The sequence below is a fragment of the Haliotis cracherodii genome, unplaced genomic scaffold (assembly GCF_022045235.1).
Source record: "Haliotis cracherodii isolate W230 unplaced genomic scaffold, xgHalCrac1.p SCAF_12, whole genome shotgun sequence".
Taxonomy (NCBI): domain Eukaryota; kingdom Metazoa; phylum Mollusca; class Gastropoda; order Lepetellida; family Haliotidae; genus Haliotis; species Haliotis cracherodii.
The window spans coordinates 16,621,438-16,639,817 of NW_027266267.1; the positions used below are offsets into that span (position 1 = coordinate 16,621,438).

At 38.5% G+C, this 18,380-nt stretch overlaps 1 protein-coding gene across 1 annotated transcript in view; it reads left to right on the plus strand.

Moving 5' to 3' along the window:
* LOC139457102 (nephrin-like) overlaps positions 1 to 18,380 on the plus strand; it is a 49,736-nt gene that overhangs the window by 30,369 nt on the left and 987 nt on the right. Inside the window, exons 5-9 of the mRNA XM_071238540.1 lie at positions 5,528 to 5,806; positions 7,711 to 8,007; positions 8,733 to 9,038; positions 11,808 to 11,945; positions 12,192 to 12,213. Coding sequence (XP_071094641.1) covers positions 5,528 to 5,806; positions 7,711 to 8,007; positions 8,733 to 9,038; positions 11,808 to 11,945; positions 12,192 to 12,213 — 1,042 coding nt within the window. The remainder of the gene's footprint in view (positions 1 to 5,527; positions 5,807 to 7,710; positions 8,008 to 8,732; positions 9,039 to 11,807; positions 11,946 to 12,191; positions 12,214 to 18,380) is intronic.

The following is an 18,380-nucleotide window of genomic DNA, read 5'->3' on the forward strand; positions in this document are numbered from 1 at the left end:
ATGCCAAAAACCTATGATTGTGGGTTCAAATCCCGGTTGCCCCCGATTATGTTTCTAGGTTTGTCAGCACTGTACCTGTGCTCGTGGGTTTCACCGAAGTGGTAAGCGTCTGAGACCTGCATCGCTTCCAGCTTTCCTCCCACATTAAGCTGACACTCCGTAATATAACTGGAATACTGTTAAAAGCGGTGTAAAACACAAGCCATTCACTCACTCACTCACTTCTAGGCAGTAATTGACATTTGATAGGAACACACGTGATTGAGTTCTACCTTGATTTCAGTCGTTGAAAGGTACAGAATAATTACTTTTAGAGGTGACTGGATGTCTCCAGACGCACATGACGCAGTGCCATATTAGGAAAAATAGGTACAATTTATAACTATGTGTGTTGATTATTGTAGTCGACGTATAGGTTTTTGTTGCAGACTTCTTCGCATTGAAAGTTTCAGGTATCAGAGAAAGTAATATGATATTTTAAAGTCGTAAGTTATTATTTGAAACTGGTTTCTCATTTGTCTAGAACATTCAGGATTGTGGTAATGTAAAGTATTTTTGAGTATGTTTCAGAATTGGCATGATAAGATAATAAATTCCTCTTTTATTAAATTTTGTATTGGGGTTTCAAAACTATTATGTGTGTTGAAAAGTGAATGTCTTAATCATTTCCTTTTGAGGATTTATTGAGAGTATATTGTAAATTTTGCCGCGCATTTCATAAGTTGAAAGTGTAACATAAACGGTTTAAAGTGTATGATGATCCCCATATATTTTGTGAACAAATTATTAGAACACTTTCTATTGATGATTATTTTCATTTTCTCTTGGAATGTCCCTATTGTCATTTGAGTAGAAAAAAATGCTTTGCCCCCTTTTTAAAATACCGAACGTTCCATCAATAAATTAAGCCAGTTTACGTCATCAGCGAACCCTGCAGTTATTAAAAGTAAACATATGTACAGACACAGCGCACTGTATGCAGATATTGTATATGCAGCACTATGGGCCACATGGCGCGAGATGCAAATAAACATGTCACTTGCCACTTGTTTATCCGTTTGTTATATGTCATGACTCATCAAGTGCAATACTTGTATATCACTTCTGCTTGCCTTTCATTGTTATACCTGTATTATCCATTACTTCAGCTTTGATGTCAAGGGCACAGTCAGATGTGTGTTTTAAAGGCAATTTACATGGTAATTAACTGTATGGTTCAGTTTGCACATGTCTCATGTTGTTGCAAAAGTACACAATGACATTAAAACATTCTTTTTCAAAATTGTGTTGATACAAGTTTCTGTTACACATTTACCTTCCATTCGTGTCACATGTGATTGTGTTGACATACTGTTGATGATCAAGGTATCTTAATGACATATATTTCTCATACTTACATAACTTGTAAGTGACTTTGCTATGGCAGTTTTGTTGTTATGAGTGTGCCTGATTGTTACTTGTTTATTACTCACCAGATCCAGCAGAGGTGATTCTAGAGACACAAGAAAGCGCCACCTGTCGGCCACACAGAGTCTATGTAGGTCAGCAGAATGTCCAGCTGACATGTCAAGTGACGGCAGCTAACCCGGCAGTGACGTCATACACATGGACTCACAACAGTTCTGTTATCCAATCAGCGAGAGGTGCAGTGTTCACCATCAGCTCCGTCAGCAGGACAAATGGAGGATCCTATACCTGTCAGGGGAGCAATAGCCTCGGTGGATCCACATCTTCACCAGTGACACTGGAGGTTCAGTGTAAGTATGTTAGTCAACATGTTGTCAGGGGAGCAATAGCCTCGGTGGATCCACATCCTCACCAATGACACTGGAGGTTCAGTGTGTGTTAGTCAACATGTTGTCAGGGGACACTCTGTGCAGCATATTTTGTTTCTCATTAAATTAACAGCCATGGCTGTCATACGAGGGACTGAGACCCTGAGGTCAATACTAACTATTAGCACTAAATTCCTTGTAATTTCAGAGGAGATAAGGACATCGAAATGATTCAAGTATGCATTAACAACACTTTTACGATATTTTGGTTAACTGACGATAAAAGACACATGTCATCTTTACTTATTCCTTGTTGAGGATGTATCATCTTCCTATGGATGGTAGAAAAGACTCAAACTATATCAGTACTGGAGGCATGTTCACATCAGCCAAAGCGTAGAAGTCATGGTGAAATGCAAACCTACCTCCTTTTAATATTGGATTCATTGAATCAATGTCTGCATTCCAATGACAGTAACCATACACAACTGATCCAACCTCCTGTTCAGATGAATAAAAGTGGTTACAATGTGTGGTGACTCGAAAGTGCCACGTATGAATTATAAGGGCAGCAGTTTGATAATGTTATTTCATACAGACAAAATAGAAATGGTATTGTTCAACAATAGTCTTGCTTTTAGAACCTCCACAACTCGTCAAACTGATAACGGACATATGAAATGGGGGGATACCGATACAGTTGGAAACTAGATATGTAACTAACACCTGACAATAGAAACAAGGTCCAAGCAGCTTCACGTATCTGTTTCTCGGTCTGTAGGGAGATATGGCATGCATGTGACACCTGGTGTTTCTTTTCAATGCATGACACTATGGATTGTTTTTTTTCCAACGCTTACAAATATATGTTATCTATTACCCATTGTATTAATATACCATTACTCGAGTTTAGTTGTATACACAACCTTTTTTAATCCTAGACGGTCCATCCGTGTCAGTTGCTGCCTCCACTCAGACTGTGACAGAGGGACAGACTCTCACTGTGACCTGCTCTGTGGACTCCAAACCTGCTGCTACTGTGGCATGGACAAGGAAAGATGGCAGCAGCTTTACTCCTCAGACTGGATCTACTCTGACCATCAGCAACATACAGAGATCACAGGCAGGGACATATGTGTGTACAGCTACAAACACCCACAGTCCTTGTGTGGGGACATCTGTAGTGAGATCTGACTCTGTGGAGGTGACAGTAGATGTACAGTGTAAGTATCATTGTTAGAATACTGGACATATGTGTGTCCAGCTACCAACACCCTCAGTCCTTGTGTGGGGACATCTGTAGTAAGATCTGACTCTATGGAGGTGACAGTGGATATACAGTGTAAGTATGTGTGTCCACCTACCAACACCCTCAGTCCTTGTGGGGGGACATCTGTGGTGAGAGGTGGTGGTGGAGGTGGAGGTGGAGGTGGAGGTGGATGTGATGTTTAGTGTATGTAAATATGAAACGACCAACCCAGAATAATGGTACGGGTAACACTTGACAATTCATCTTCTAAACTTAAACTCTGCACCGCTTCCTACTTCTCACTTACGAAATAATTTCTTCACGATGGAAACTCGAAAGCTCATCTCCACTTCCATATTCTCCCTTTCCCAAATCTGTTTTGAACGATGGTAGCTTGAAAGCTCACCACTGCTTCCAACTTCTTACTTCTGTTGACCGTTTGGGAAAGATGGAAACTCGAAAGTTCTATTTCGCGTTTCAGTTACCACTTATGTAAATATGTTTTAGAAAAAAACTTTGAAGGCTTTAATTTGCTGCTAACTTTAATTTTTTTTTTTTTTATAGCTCGGAAGCTTATGTTACGGTGGCCAATTGTTTTGTAAATGAACTACCTACAGTTAGAAATGAGAAAATTAGATATTACGACATACGTTCTCGTTTACTACACTCGATGGTATCTTAGGTTTATATGCTTTAATATATAAATGCACTTACAGTTTTGGCAAAATTTATATGATATATCAGAAATGAAAATTTACGAACAAACGTCAACTATCTTCTAAGTCTAAACACTTAATATTAATTCTGCATATATATGCTAATCAGTTAAAGTATCTTCACTTAATTCACACATGACAAGCTATAATAGACTGAGTTCCTGTCTAAAATAAACAAGCAGAAAAGTGAAGGCTTAGTTCTTGCTGGGGCATAGAATGGACAATAGTTACGTTATTCAAATTTGACTATGATTACTAGAAAGTGAACGTAATGCGCGATCTGCATCTGCCCGTTTGCCAGTCATAGCATATATATGAAACTGTACACGACTGCAAGTTCCATGATGTTATCAATGCACTTTCCTGGAAATCTCTTACTAATGGTATAAAAGGTATCAGCAATCATAGTTTACAGTGGCAAAAAATGTGCACAGTGAACTTCAGCACAGGCTCATTTTAGGGAGCTTTTGGGGTTTTGTCAAAGTGAATTGAGATGTTAAAATACTGCCTGCTCTTGTTTTATAGTATATATAAAGCGAAATCTTAGCTTCCAAACTATGAAATTATGTAAATTTAGTTGAAAATTGGCCGAAAATTCGAGCTTTCTAGGTTTCTGTCTCTTAAAACATATTTTCGGAAGTGGGAAGTGAACCCGAATTGATAAGTGTTACCGGACAAATAATCTTTAGTGAGAGGCCAATCAAAGACGGAAGAACTTGTCCCCCAATCCTGTTTACTTCTTGTAATAAAATATATTTACATCAAACCAATAATCAGTCCCGAATTATCTTCTGAAACAGATCCCATGGGACGTAAAAGGTAAATTAGTGATGTTAATCATTTGAACGGGTCACTGAAAATCGCGAAAGATGTCGGCATGCCGTGCTCTGGCGGTAGCAAATTCACAAGGTAGTGTGTATCGTTTGTAGCTTTTGAAGCTTGTTTAATGTTAGGCCATGGTTTATTCAAAATAAAAGATATTTGTTCCCAATCTTGCCATCATTAAGTGCTTTGTAATAATAGTCCTTAATATTGTTTTACTGTTGGTTGTGTTGGGACATTCTGTATTCTGTATGTAAATATTGAAAACGAGTAACCATAGGTTCCAATGTTGCTGCTGTGAAATGATAGTATATAGAATTAACTGACGTACAAAACTAACTGACGTACAAAAAACCTCAACAGTTCTGTAACATGGAATACCGTACACTTTTGTTGGGCTAAAAATACCGTACACTTTTGTTGGGCTAAAAATAATTTTGATGTGTCAAGAATTTGGGCAACTTACACTCCCATTATCTATTAAAAAGTACTCCAAATAATACAATTTCAAACTTTATTGTGATAGTGTATATGCCAATCTTAGTTATGCAATCATTTGCAGTTTAACAGATATTGGTTTTGTTGTGTCTAAATCTACCTGCATGATGGCTTGAGGCAAACTAGTAAAATGTCTCACTGTCTAGGATTTTAGGCATTTTGAAACGGAGTGTAAACATTTTAGTCCTCAAAAATATGTTTTTGAAGACAAACTTTCAGGTGAACGCCACACTATATATGGTAAATTGTACATGTATGTTCCTGCAGTATCATCAGAGCAAATCCGAACAACAAGAATTGTATATTCACGCCATTGCTAAAGTGGTTTATTTCAGTGAACATCTTCTGTTACGTTATATGACTACATTCGAAGACCCAAGAACGTAATTAAGTTGACTTTGCACATTTATTTCCTTATAACTGTCAGTTTCTCCTTTTTTCAAATTTATCTTCATCTTAAATTTCAGATCCTGCCTATGTAAGTATGTTTACCGCCAACTCTCATAATGATTCATTGACTGTTAATGAGTCAGATCCAGTGACCTTGAGATGCCAGGTTGATAGTAATCCAAGGTCAGTCATCAGGTTACTGAATGGAACTGAGGAGTTGACAAGGGCAGATAACTCCCTTACAGAAGAATATAGACTGGAGTCAGCAGACTGTAGACAAAGAGGGAACTACTCCTGTACTGCCACTAACAACATCGGGGCACCTATCAACCAGAGGGTGGAGTTGTTGGTCAAATGTGAGTATTTTCATTTTCAGCAACTGTAAGTCACAAGTGTCCTGGCAGAATGCGATAACATGAGAATCTCACATCATCATGTCATACACTTTATCGACAAACATCTTGGATGTTGTAATTCATTAACAGTTTGTTTTGTAGGCATTTATGTTTATGTCACATTTATCTTCTAATTCTAATAAACGGGGAACAACACCAGTTAAAGATGCCTTGATTACAGTTAGAACATGCAAAATATGTCATGTATTTAAGACATTCATATGTATCTAATAATTCAAATTAGCATACAATATTAGGACAAATTCTAAGAGCATGGGTTACTTGAAATTGAAATCATCTGCTAAAAATAAATACTCATAATTCAAATAGGTTCTTTTAAGATTATTGCCTTAAGTAATTTGTCTATCTGCATAATTTACAATGATCATCATTCACCAACATCATGCATTATGAATTGAGAATGTCCTGTAAAAGTAATTACTGATTTAATCGTCATTGGTTTACTAACTCAAGACTGGTATTTCACTTCAATATGTTTGAGGTTTCATTTAGCAAATATCTGAAATTCAGTTAGAGATGACTCAAAAACCAAACGGTTAATATTCAGATAAGAAAAGGGGTTTAGATATTCATAATTTCCTCTAATTCGAGATATCTCGAATATGATTATAAGAGGAATTGAGAAGCGAACATTCTTTCCCTTTGATTTCTGGGTACAGATTAGGGTCATTATGAGGACAATAATCAACGGCTTGATATGCAGCTTAACCGTTCTGAGCCATTGCGTTAGGTAGTGTCTGTAATATGTGTTATAAACAGTTTTTATGTATTTAAATGGTAGTTTGTTGAAGCAACATGATTGCATGATCTGGATTTCAACTTTTATTAATTCTTTCCCTGTGATTTCTGGCTGCAATCATTATTATATATGGAATTGAACTTTGTTTACAGACTCAGGACACTAACAGCGAGATTAGTGGTTCAATTTGTGGTTCAATATTGATGTTACAAAATGTATATACACGAAAACGTAATAACAAAGCTATATAGTTACAAAGACACATACACTCACTATTAAAACAAACAGGGTAATGGGCCTTAAAGCATGGAAACTGGAGACGAATCAGGTAACAAAAAGATTTAATTTGATGATTTTTTAAAACTAATCCTATCTCACACTATTAATTTCTCTTTTCATCTCTCGATCCTAAGTAGAACCATGTCTGGTCAAGGGTTTGCAACTTCTAAAATCAGTTCACCCGGACATACCTCAGTTCGCCATGGTCACAACCTCTAAACATCTTGAATGCTCGTTGACCTGCATGAGCTGATCATGTAGTTTCCTAAGTCAACTTCTCCTCTTTCAAGTCGCCACATGGTGACATCTTTGTCAACACTATGGAATCCATTTTTGTTTTTCTTTCCCTTGTATTACGTCTACCTCTTCATCTAATAAACTTTGTCATAATTGTGGGGCGGTCGGGTAGCCTAGTGGTGTAAGCGTTCGCTCGTAACGCCGAAGACCCGGGTTCGATTCCCGACCTGGGTACAATGTGAAGCCCATTTCTGGTGTCCCCCGCCATGATATTGCTGGAATAGTGCTAACAGCGGTGTAAAACCTTACTCACTCACTCACTCACTCACTTGTCATAATTGTTTGTGTTTATTGTACACTTTCGGGCTCCCCAGTCTGATTATCTAGTTGGAGGATGTAGTGACTCGTCTGATGGTCAATAAATCCTCCCCCAGTAAAATGACCGATCCTCTTTCTTGTACCTTGCCACTTTACGGATGAACAAGATTGCATTTATTGAGCCCAAAGGACATGACAATATCCTTAGAAAAGGACTCGACAAGGAACAAACATTTTAAGTCATATTTGAAATTTCCATTCATTTTCTCAGGTTCTCCTCGACCAGATGAGACATTGCCCCAGCAACAAAAGTACGCCTCTAGACTGGGTGGTAACGTGAATGTGACTGTGTCAGTACTGGCCTACCCCCTTCCTACATTCACCTGGAGTAGAGCTAACAGCACCAGCCAGGACCGCACTGGTTCCTCCAGCCGTGTCTCCGACATCTCAGTCACTGCCAGACTACACCTTACTAACCTCCAACTGCAGGACTTCGGGAACTACAGGTTTACAGTGAACAATGGCGTAGGTGATTCAGTGATATTCACACTTGGCATAGTCTTAGAAGGTGAGTTTTTAATATACATGTATTCTATCTATTCCTAACTCAAACAACTTCTTATGGGTAGGCATCAGTAGTAAATGGAGGAGACTGGGAAATGGTTCTAGCGAGTAGCGACGTATCCGAGGAGATTTGGTTAATACACCGAATATGTGTTTTGTTAATTTTATTTTCCAATACTAGGTACAGAAATATACGTTTATTTGTCTGTATGAACATAGATAAAAAATAAGTTAGAATCCAAATACAGCATTTCTCTCGAAGGCACTCACTCCATCTGCCTCATAGGCTATATATTGTCATTTAGCCATGATTCTTGTTTCATATCACGAATATTGTAAATTGATAGCAGAATCCACGGAATGTCAAGGTAAATACTGTGGAAAAATAGTATGAATTGTTTTCTCTGCAATTAAAAATTCGACTTTACCTGTCACACTTTTGCCACCGTAATTTTCAATGTATCGCCTTACATTTTTCCCTTTTGACATTTGACCTCATCGAAGTGCACCTGAAGTGTTGAATCTGTACAAATGAACATCATGTTATACATATTTGAACCTTCAAATGCATACTGAGAACAGTTTTGTTAAGGGCATGATTAGAATAATGTTATTTCTGTCAAAATCGATGATAGTCTGGTGCACCTTGGCTGTACATACATCATCAGACTTTTAAGCTTGGCACGAATATTTACATAAATATATAAATTTCTCGATGATTGTTTCCAGGACCTCCGAGTACCCCATCAAACGTCAGTGTCTACCCAGAAGGCCCCTTCTCTCTACGTGTTTCCTGGAAGAAGGAGTTCAATGGCGGGGCCACTCAGACATTCACTGTGGAGTACAGCACAGACGAGGAAGACTGGAAGACAGCAGGAAGTCATGAAGAGACAGGAAGGGGGAATTACGTTACGTCAGTCATCAGGGATCTCAACCCTGACACTCTGTACTATGTGAGGGTTGTGGCTAGCAACAAGTTTGGAAGCAGTAACTACACTGAACATGTGACTGGACTAACAGAGAAGAAAGTTGAAAGTAAGCTTAGCATACAAGATAGAAGCAAAATGTTTCTTTGTTTACAATGTGTCCACACCCTCTACGACTGGTTTGTGTGGTCAAGACATGATTGACATGCTGCAAAGAAATACCTGGAATATTGCCTACTACGACAATAAGAAATATTTATTCACTCATATTGTGTGCTACAATCACAGCTTGGTTATATAGAAGTAATTTCATATAGTTGTCAACTATTATGCCCACATAATCCAGTACAGGCTGGAGTTGATGTGAATTAATATCATAATCTTTAGTACCAGATAACTGAAACATAGTGAGCAGCTTTCTCGACAGGATAAAGGACGTAGCTGAGGAATTCACAGGGTTTGGCAATTTTAGAGACAAATATTGTGAATCTATATCGCAAGGACAACATTTGGACCAGATTCTATAATCGTGCTTGTAGCTCTGTGGCCTTAAGTCCTTTCCCTAATTTGAAACAATTGGTTCTGGCCAAAATATGTGCTAATTGTTACATCTTTTCATGTTGTCGCTGTATGGACATCTGATAGTGTTTCGTAACTCAAGGACGTGCAAACCAGACTAGAAATATATGTCACGTATGATTTACCCGAGTGAACACCTCTATGTATTATGTATGTTCAGATGATTTACTCATATCAAGAAAATAATTGTTTCTTTCACATCATGTTGGCAAGTCCATAATGTTAACTTGGTTCGAACACCGTCGCCAACATTATTCATAAGAAATATCCGTCAAAACAGAGTCAAGTGTACGATTCCGACCATATGATGAGCATGAATCACTAGCAAATAGTGATGATACCAGGTGTTCACGAAAGAACACATGCAACGGCAAAACAATTGCTCTCTTCATAAAATGCGGGAACATATGGTACATGTCAAAATAAGGAAGTGCATGAGACATCATTTTTATCACTGATGCGTCAAATTTTAAAATGTCTTCCACATGTCGCCCATTAAACTTTTTGAAAACTATATTAAGGCCTTGATTGTTGAAACCTTCAGTTAACAACTTCTGAGCAAGTGCTGCATGACGTTCTTTTAAGTCTTAATAGAAAGAGGATGCTCGATTGTACATCAAAAGTTGTGAAATGTACACAACAAGGGCTGAAACCTGCAGGAATATTGCTTGATATACAGAGAAACATGAAAGTTGAACTCATCCCTCTTGTTATACAGTCTTGAGAAGAGTGTTTTGTCATTCTGAATCTTTATTCATAGATCTAAATATAAAACAGATCACTGGCTCACTTGTCACCTTTATTTCTAGTTCAGGGTTGTAAATCAGTGGAAAGGAATTGGCTATTTGATGGTTATTGAACGACATCATACCATCGATATACCTAATGCTTAAGTCAGACTTCTTGGCCAAATTACCTTCTTTTGACAATACCAATCCAAGCAGATTCAGATGCATAGAGAAAAAGATCCGAACAAAAGTTGAGCGCTCATGGTGCCAATAGGGGTGCCTACATCTTGCAGAAATGTCTTACCCCCAAATTTTACATATACTCTTAAACAAAGAAACGCAATTCGGGTATTTTGCCCATTAAAGCATAATTAAGGGACCAAGAGGGGAAAAATGAAGCAGTTTAATGTGTTATTATTTCAGTGACAAATTTCCCAGTTCAAAATGATCACAACAAGGACATGCAAACTCTTAGTCGGGAAACATGCACGATTCCGAAAAACGCTCCAAGAGCATTAACAAAAGGGCCAGTATGAACGGTATTTAAATGCAGGTTTTTGATTGCACTGCGTCACTCGAACAGTGACAGTTCAACAAAATGCCAGGATTAACAGAAGTGCAAAGAAACAACGTCATAGGCCGCTTGCAGGCAGGGAAATCCCAACAGCTGTAGCCAGGGTTATCAATGTAGAGACCAGCACCATCACAAAGCTATGGGATCAGTTTCAACAGCATGGGTCAACACATCATCGGCCAAGGTCGGGACTCAACTGCGTCCCAAATACCCCAGAATCTCCGACCAGACCGCTTAAGAGCACGGGCAAGGCGTCCTGTTCGACGCGTCATATTGAGTCGACAACATCGTCAACAAGGACTGCATTGGTGTGGTCAACACAGGGTATGGCCTCAACTGCGATTGAGAGAGATATCTGGTTCAGCGTCGAATCAAGATTTCTCCTCTTTCGTGGGGATGGAAGGGCATGGGTCTACAGAACTCGGGGAGAGAGTTATGTCGGAAACTGCGTACAGGAAGTGGACAGGTTTGTTTGGGTCAGCGTTATTATGTGGGCAGATATCTCTCATCATGGCAGGTTTCGTTTGGTCCATATCCAGGTCAATCCTAGACAATTGCCACAGTGTATTCCATCAGGACAACGCTGGACGCTTGCAGCAGTTGGCTTTTTGGTCCGAGAGGGCTACCATTCCCCAGGATGTAACTCGTCTCTTCCGTGGACAGAAGATGTCAGGCCGCTATCGATTCCAACAGGGGACATACGCGTTATTGATGGAAGCTAACCTTCACGTCGCACCTAGACTTTTCTTATGCACCAATATCTGAGATGACTGCAATTAGCATGTGTTCTCTTCACACAAAAAATGGCTCAATACCCTGTACGATTCCTCGTATAAATATATTTTCCAACCTCACACAAATCTGGCATTGCGTGTGTTTTTTCTTATAGTACATATGTTATCAATGAGGAACTATTTTCCTTCTGGCTTAATGGAATCTGCTTCAGATAATTGAAACTGATTATTTTCTGTGTTAACGTTTTAAATTTTTGTTTAAGCTCAACCACCCTCTTCACCAGCTGGACTAATAGCAGGAGTGACAGTCGGTCTGTTGTTGCTAATTGGCGTTGCTGTGATCGTTGTTGTCATCATGGCAATAAAAGGATACAAATGCATATGTATGTTGCAAAAGCCAGGTAAGTGCACTTTATGCAAAACCAATGACTACAAAACGATTTTATGTATGACTGAGATGTATGTCGGCATGTAATACAGGTATGTAGCCTTGTCACGAGGTTGACAACAATAATGTATCTTGAAGCAACACATTATTAAATGACACAAATGAAAACACATTTCATACTGTAATTAGCCTTATGATGAGTCAAATAGTACAATGATAAATTGGGAGTGGCATGACAACATCTTCTTTTCCTCTTCAGGCTCAACAGTCACACAGAATGCGTAAGTTTCCACTTACACTTGTACTTGTCTGTGTTAATATCTGAGTATTATTTTACGTTTAATCAATCTTAATTAAATCATTATTTCTCTTTCTCTCAATCTACCGTTCTCTTTAATTACATGTATAAATTGTGTGCGTTTGTGCGTGTGTGTATGAGTGCGTATGTCATACCCTTTTCACAGTATTGTCGTTTCTGCTGTAGATCAGGGATACAAGATGTTCAGAATGAACAGACGCATTTCCAAGGTAAGGCAATATTCAAAGCACATTTAGTTTTGATAGAAAGAAAACAATGTGAAGCTTTCAACATACTTTGCATCAACATTGATAAATCATGGATAATCCGAGATTCACATCGTATCTGTTGTTGTTGCTGTAATATAGACGTCAACCCATACTCTGGCTTGCACGATAGAGTCGATGACAAACTGACTTACACAGAACTGAAGAAGTATGAAAATACAGGATTTCGTCCCTCCAAAGGTATTCCTCATAACTGTTATACACCCCTCGTAGAGTAGCAACCAGCCCTTAAAAGGGGGCTTATTGAAAAAGTAACTCCTCCCCACAGTAGAACAAAGCACAACGACATTTTTCTTCACAAAATGTCAATTATACTATAGAAAATGCTGGTCGTGGTGAATTCTTTTGGGGGCAGACATGTGTTTTAATGGTAAAATGCACATTTGTGTGTCAAAATTAAATAAAGCAATTTAACGGCTCTGAAGAAGTCAATGCTCATTTTATAAACAAAATCAGTGTGCTGAGTTAGGAAACCTACAGCAGAATAAACAAACAATCAGCAAAATTGTTTTGGTCGAGTTATGGGCCAAAATGTGTCCAAAACAGGAAACAATCACTCAATTTTCATTATCAAATTATTACAGTGGATGAGTGATGTCGCATCGGCATTATTTCAGCAATAGCGACGAGACCAAGTTTAATATGTTAACAATTGAGTCATTTATGCAAATTAATATTTAAAATCAATTCTTGACATACTTGAGCATGCATACTATATTTAAAAACAATTTATGAAACAAATTTGAGCACAACCGTATAATACAATTTTAAAACACGGGCTATAGGCCACCAGTAATAATAGCTAGGCCACCTCGCTGGGGATCATGGGGACTTACAGTACCTCGGCTTCCTGCATGATACCCCAGCAGGATTTAGTCATCACTTTAGCTACAGGTGGTTCTGCATAATACGAGCCAAAAACAAAATACTCATCAATGAGTTGGCTTAAAGATAGGATTACGTGTTACACAGGCGGATCGTATTTCTACGCTATGTTAACCTCCTGGACAGAGCCTTCCATAATGTCAGTTCATTATATCATCACACCAAATTTAAAAACAAACATTTATTTATTTATTCACATACATATTTAAATTTTACTTTACAAACCAATTTCTTTCAAATAGCTGATAAGAAGATGCCCACTGATACTGAAAAAGAGATCTTTCAGATTTATGCTTTGATAATGTGAATCCCTTGCGATTGCAAAGTCCACACAGTCAAGCAATATACACTTGACGGTGAACCTTTTATCACAAGGGATACACGTGCACTTCAGCAGATATTCGTGTGTAAACCGTCAAAGCTGTTAGGATAGCTTTGGCCTCAGCAGTAAAAAAACTAAAATCTGGGATTCTTGAGGAGAGAGTTCTGGATCCAGTGATGCTGGCACTTGCAACTTTGCCAAGGATTGGTATCCGACTTTGCTAGATTGATCAGAGTGGGGTCTACCTCTGGCTTCACCATCTTCCAGGGAAGAGAAGACAAACAACGGTAATGTGATATAATATTTAAATCTGTTTTAGCTGCAGTGATGTGTATTTAAATTCGGATTCCAAGTGGTGGAACCAGGTTTGATAGATTTTTCAGGTTTTCATATTGAGGGTGGAAAACACAATTGTATGCTGGGTTAGATTTCTTTGAGTGCAATTTAGTGATATATTGCAGTGAAAGTTTAATGAGGCGCTGTTCTAGTGAAGGTTCATCAGCCTCCACATACAAACTGTCCACGGGAGAGGTCCTAAAAGCTCAATGACTGAGTCTTAGGCCTTGATGGCGTATAGTGTCCAATTTTTCTAAATTGCTTTTGCAGGCTCCACCATAGACCAAGAAACGATAGTCTAGTTTGGAGCGCATTAATGATCTGTACAAGTGAAGGAGGATTGTCTGATCCCCTCCCCACTCGGAATTTGAAACGACGTCGAGAGCCTTCAGGCACTTTGCCTTGAGATATTTGATATGTGGTAAGAATGTAAAATGACGGTCAAATATGAGGCCAAGGAATTTCGCCTCCTCCACTACCTTGATAGGAGTACCATTTAAAAATAAATCTGGATCCCTTTGGGGTTTGTATTTATGACAAAAGTGAATAAAGTTTGTTTGGGATTTAGAAAATTTGAAGACATTTTCATTCGCCCATTTTTTAATTTTGTTAAGACAGAGCTCTGTCTCTCTATTGCATTCATGTTCTTACCACGACAAGAAACGTTGAAACCGTCCACAAAAAGTGAACCGTCAACGCTATTGTTTAATACTTTAGTAAGACTATCAATTTTGATGCTGAAAGGTGTGACTGATAGTATGCTGCCTTAAGGGACGCCCTGATGCTGATCGAAATCATCAGACAGGGTAGAGCCCACTCGTATTTGAAATCGTCTGTTGTTTCAAAATTGAGATATGCCTGGTTGTAATCTGCTGTTTTTGAAACATCTGGAAATGAGGATTATAGTTTGATGATGAGAAATGATTTGCCAATGTCTTACCAAGTTTCTTGGCAATTTCAGATTTTGTCGTTAAAAGTGTATTCCCATCTTTGAGATGGTGAACTCCAGATTCAGATCCTTTGCCCTTAATATTTTGAATCATGTTCCACACCTTGGACATAGGTGTGCGAGAATTATTTTTTTAAACATAGTTCCTACAGGATTGACGTTTATTCTGTTTAAAGGTACGTCTCGCTTTAGCGCCCGTGATTTTAACATTATTCAAATTGTGGACAGTTGGATGTCGTCGGAAATATTTTTCAGCTTTCTCCCTATTTTTCCTAGCTTGTTTAAAATTATTATCCAACCACGGTTTACGTTTATGAGGGTTTGCAGAAGACTTAGGAATGCTTTCATCTCCAATAGCATTCAACATATCTTTTGCATCTGTACTCTCAGCTGCGTCTTTTTCAATCATTTCTTTTCCCTGTTTGTAGGTTTAACTGGTTCTGGTTCAGGTGTTATTTTAGGAGTCTGACACTCAACAGTTTTGACGACTTTTGGTTTTGGGGGTGTTACAGATGAAAGTGGCACAGCTGTTTTTTGGATTGAAGCAGTTGGAAGTGGCTAAACAGACTGGCAGTCAATAGAGGCAGTAGTGACAGGAGGACGAGTGACAGCAGCAGAGTAGGAAATCGTGAAAGTGCTTGCAGTTAGCCCTTCAACCCTCTTCTTGGCTTGTCATGATTTGGGACTCGCGTTTCCATACAGGGCAGGATTTTAAAGAAGCCCGCGGTTTGAACACTTCACATCCTTCCTTCAGTTTCTGGCCTCGTGATTGTCACCGCAACGGTAACAAACAGCAGAGACATGGCAGGATTTGGATCCATGTCCAAAAGCTTGGCAGGTGTAGCACTGGAGTGGATTGGGGATACACACCTCTCCGATGTTACTGTAACCAGCTTTGATAGATTGAGGGATAGACGTACGGGCGAAAGTGAAGAAAGAGAGGTGTTGGTTGGTTGGACCACGCCATTTTCTTGAAAGTAAGCCGTCTGACAGCTGTGACTGATTGTTTTTCAAGTTCCTTGGCTATATCATCTCCGGACATCTGGACAGGCAGCAAGCTCTGTCATGGTCAATGCCCTTACACGAATTAAGTGTCTTGTGCTCTGAGACAACAACCTTGATATTGACAAACTCATTTACTTTGAGAAGATTGACAGATTGAGGTCTCCATGCACATTCTACAAGAAGAGAGCCAAGACGAAGCTTTGTGACATTTGTAACCTCTCCGCAGACACCAATGATAACTTTGGAGATTGCAAATGGATTCAATTTTATGGGTTCTTTGTCAAAAGCTTCAATAACCAAGAAACGTGGCCAATAGTCGGATCGAGTGGGCGTAGTATTTTCGTTATTTTCCATGTGTCGTCTTTTTGAACCAGGGTGTTGGGAGGCCATGTCAAAAGGGAAATAATTCTGCACCCCTTTTCCCCACCCACCATGTAGTGTCTACATTGACAGTCTTATGCTGCAGCAGATCTCCAAGCTGCAAAGACAGGTGATAAAGGGGTGGTATACTCCTGCAAAAGCAAAAGCTAAAACTATCTACCGAATTAAGGGTCAGGCTGGTTCGGCCTATGACGATTAATTTGAGACGTACAGCATTCGGAGGTCAACATCACCAGATTGGCCCATGAGCCGCCGCTCAATTTATTTTTAAGTACCAAACGTTTGTGCGAAAAAGTATGCACAGGGCATGACATGGCCGCCAAATTTTTACGACCAGCATTGGGGTGCTGAGGACACATTTTTGGTTATCTACCCTGGGTCAAATTATTACAAAACTAAAGATAACATATCTCCCATAATGACAATCATGACACCAAATTGTTTTACATGAGCACATGAATCGTTTAAGTATCTTACATATATGAGTTTGAAAAATGTGATTTATCCATTATGGCGGACAAAATGGACTCTAAGATGGCCGCCAAGACAAGAAAATGACAATATTTCGTCTTCACTTCGGAATGTATTAGAAATTTACATGTCAAAATTTGAGCCAAGTATGTTTAAAACCTGTTTTATACATTATTTTAACACACTATTACAGTCTATAAATGTGGTAACATCTTGTAGACACGACCCTTAAAATTCAGTATTGCAGCAGATAACAGAACAAGATTTTTAAAAAAAATATATAAAACCTGAACACAACTAGTCTCGATTATCCGCCAATACAGATTTCATTAGGCAAGACAGCAAGGAAGCCGGCCGTGAAACTTATATGAATAGATCACCGAAAATCAGTGAAAAAAGTAAACATGTCCTGTCCTACCGGTAACAGATGCCACAGTAAGCGTTGTATGTTGCCTTTCATGCGACGGTTGTCTTTAAAACCAGAGAATCAAGTTATGGACCAGACAGAAGATCCAGTAACACGATAGTGCATTTACTGCTTTTAGTGGAAACATAAAACTGATAGATTTGTTTTGAATTACTAGTGCAGAAGTGTGTTTGGAACGCAGCATGGCTACTACATTTCACAGTGTAGTCATACCGAACTGTACGTGGTGTTTTTGGTTTAAGTGAATTTCCATTATGTAAAATCATGTATGTATTGACAAATATAATCATAATAGTGCCTTCCTTGGGTATTGATAGCAATAGTGTATTCATACATATTCTGATTTATATGTCAGATAATGTAGCCTTTGAATGGCATTTAGAGTGATACACACAAAGAAGAGAATTTATGAATGTCAACTGCTTTATTGTGAAGTTCGTTGTTCTTACGGGAAAGTATATGTGTTCTCTGCTTCGATCCCCTGATGAAGATGTAAATATATATTCCAAAGCGTTTTGTTCCTCATAATAAAGAAGTTGACTCATTTCCTTAAATCTTCATGTGTTTTGAGATTGAATCCACAGTATCATCTGCTTGTCCATTTTGAGGGGGAGGAATTATTTTGATCTTGATGTGCACATTTTGTGTTTGTTTCTTCGTAAATTCTATGTGACTTTACCAAGTATATCCAGAACCTGTTATGAAAGTTGTGTGTGCATTTGTAGCAGTTTTTAATACTATTTATGTATTAATTTAGAACTTGACGTTCCAAGTGACATTGACTTTCAAATGTACCTCCTCGGTGGTTTAAATAATAATTGATTTTAGGCAAACCTTTAATAATGTCCTATATAGAAAAGTTATATGTATGAGTTCTTTAAATAAAGTCAAGTTAACAATGGGAATAAAATAGATGCACATTCTGACTAAACTGAGGGTGGGTTGACGTATTACCATTTTTGTTTAAACTCATAAACGTTATGTGGAATGTGAAAGCTGTCATCTCACCACAAGACATGTCGGCTCATTTTGAGATGTCAAATTGCTTAATGGATAATACCAATAATTCATGAGGGTTCATTTTCCA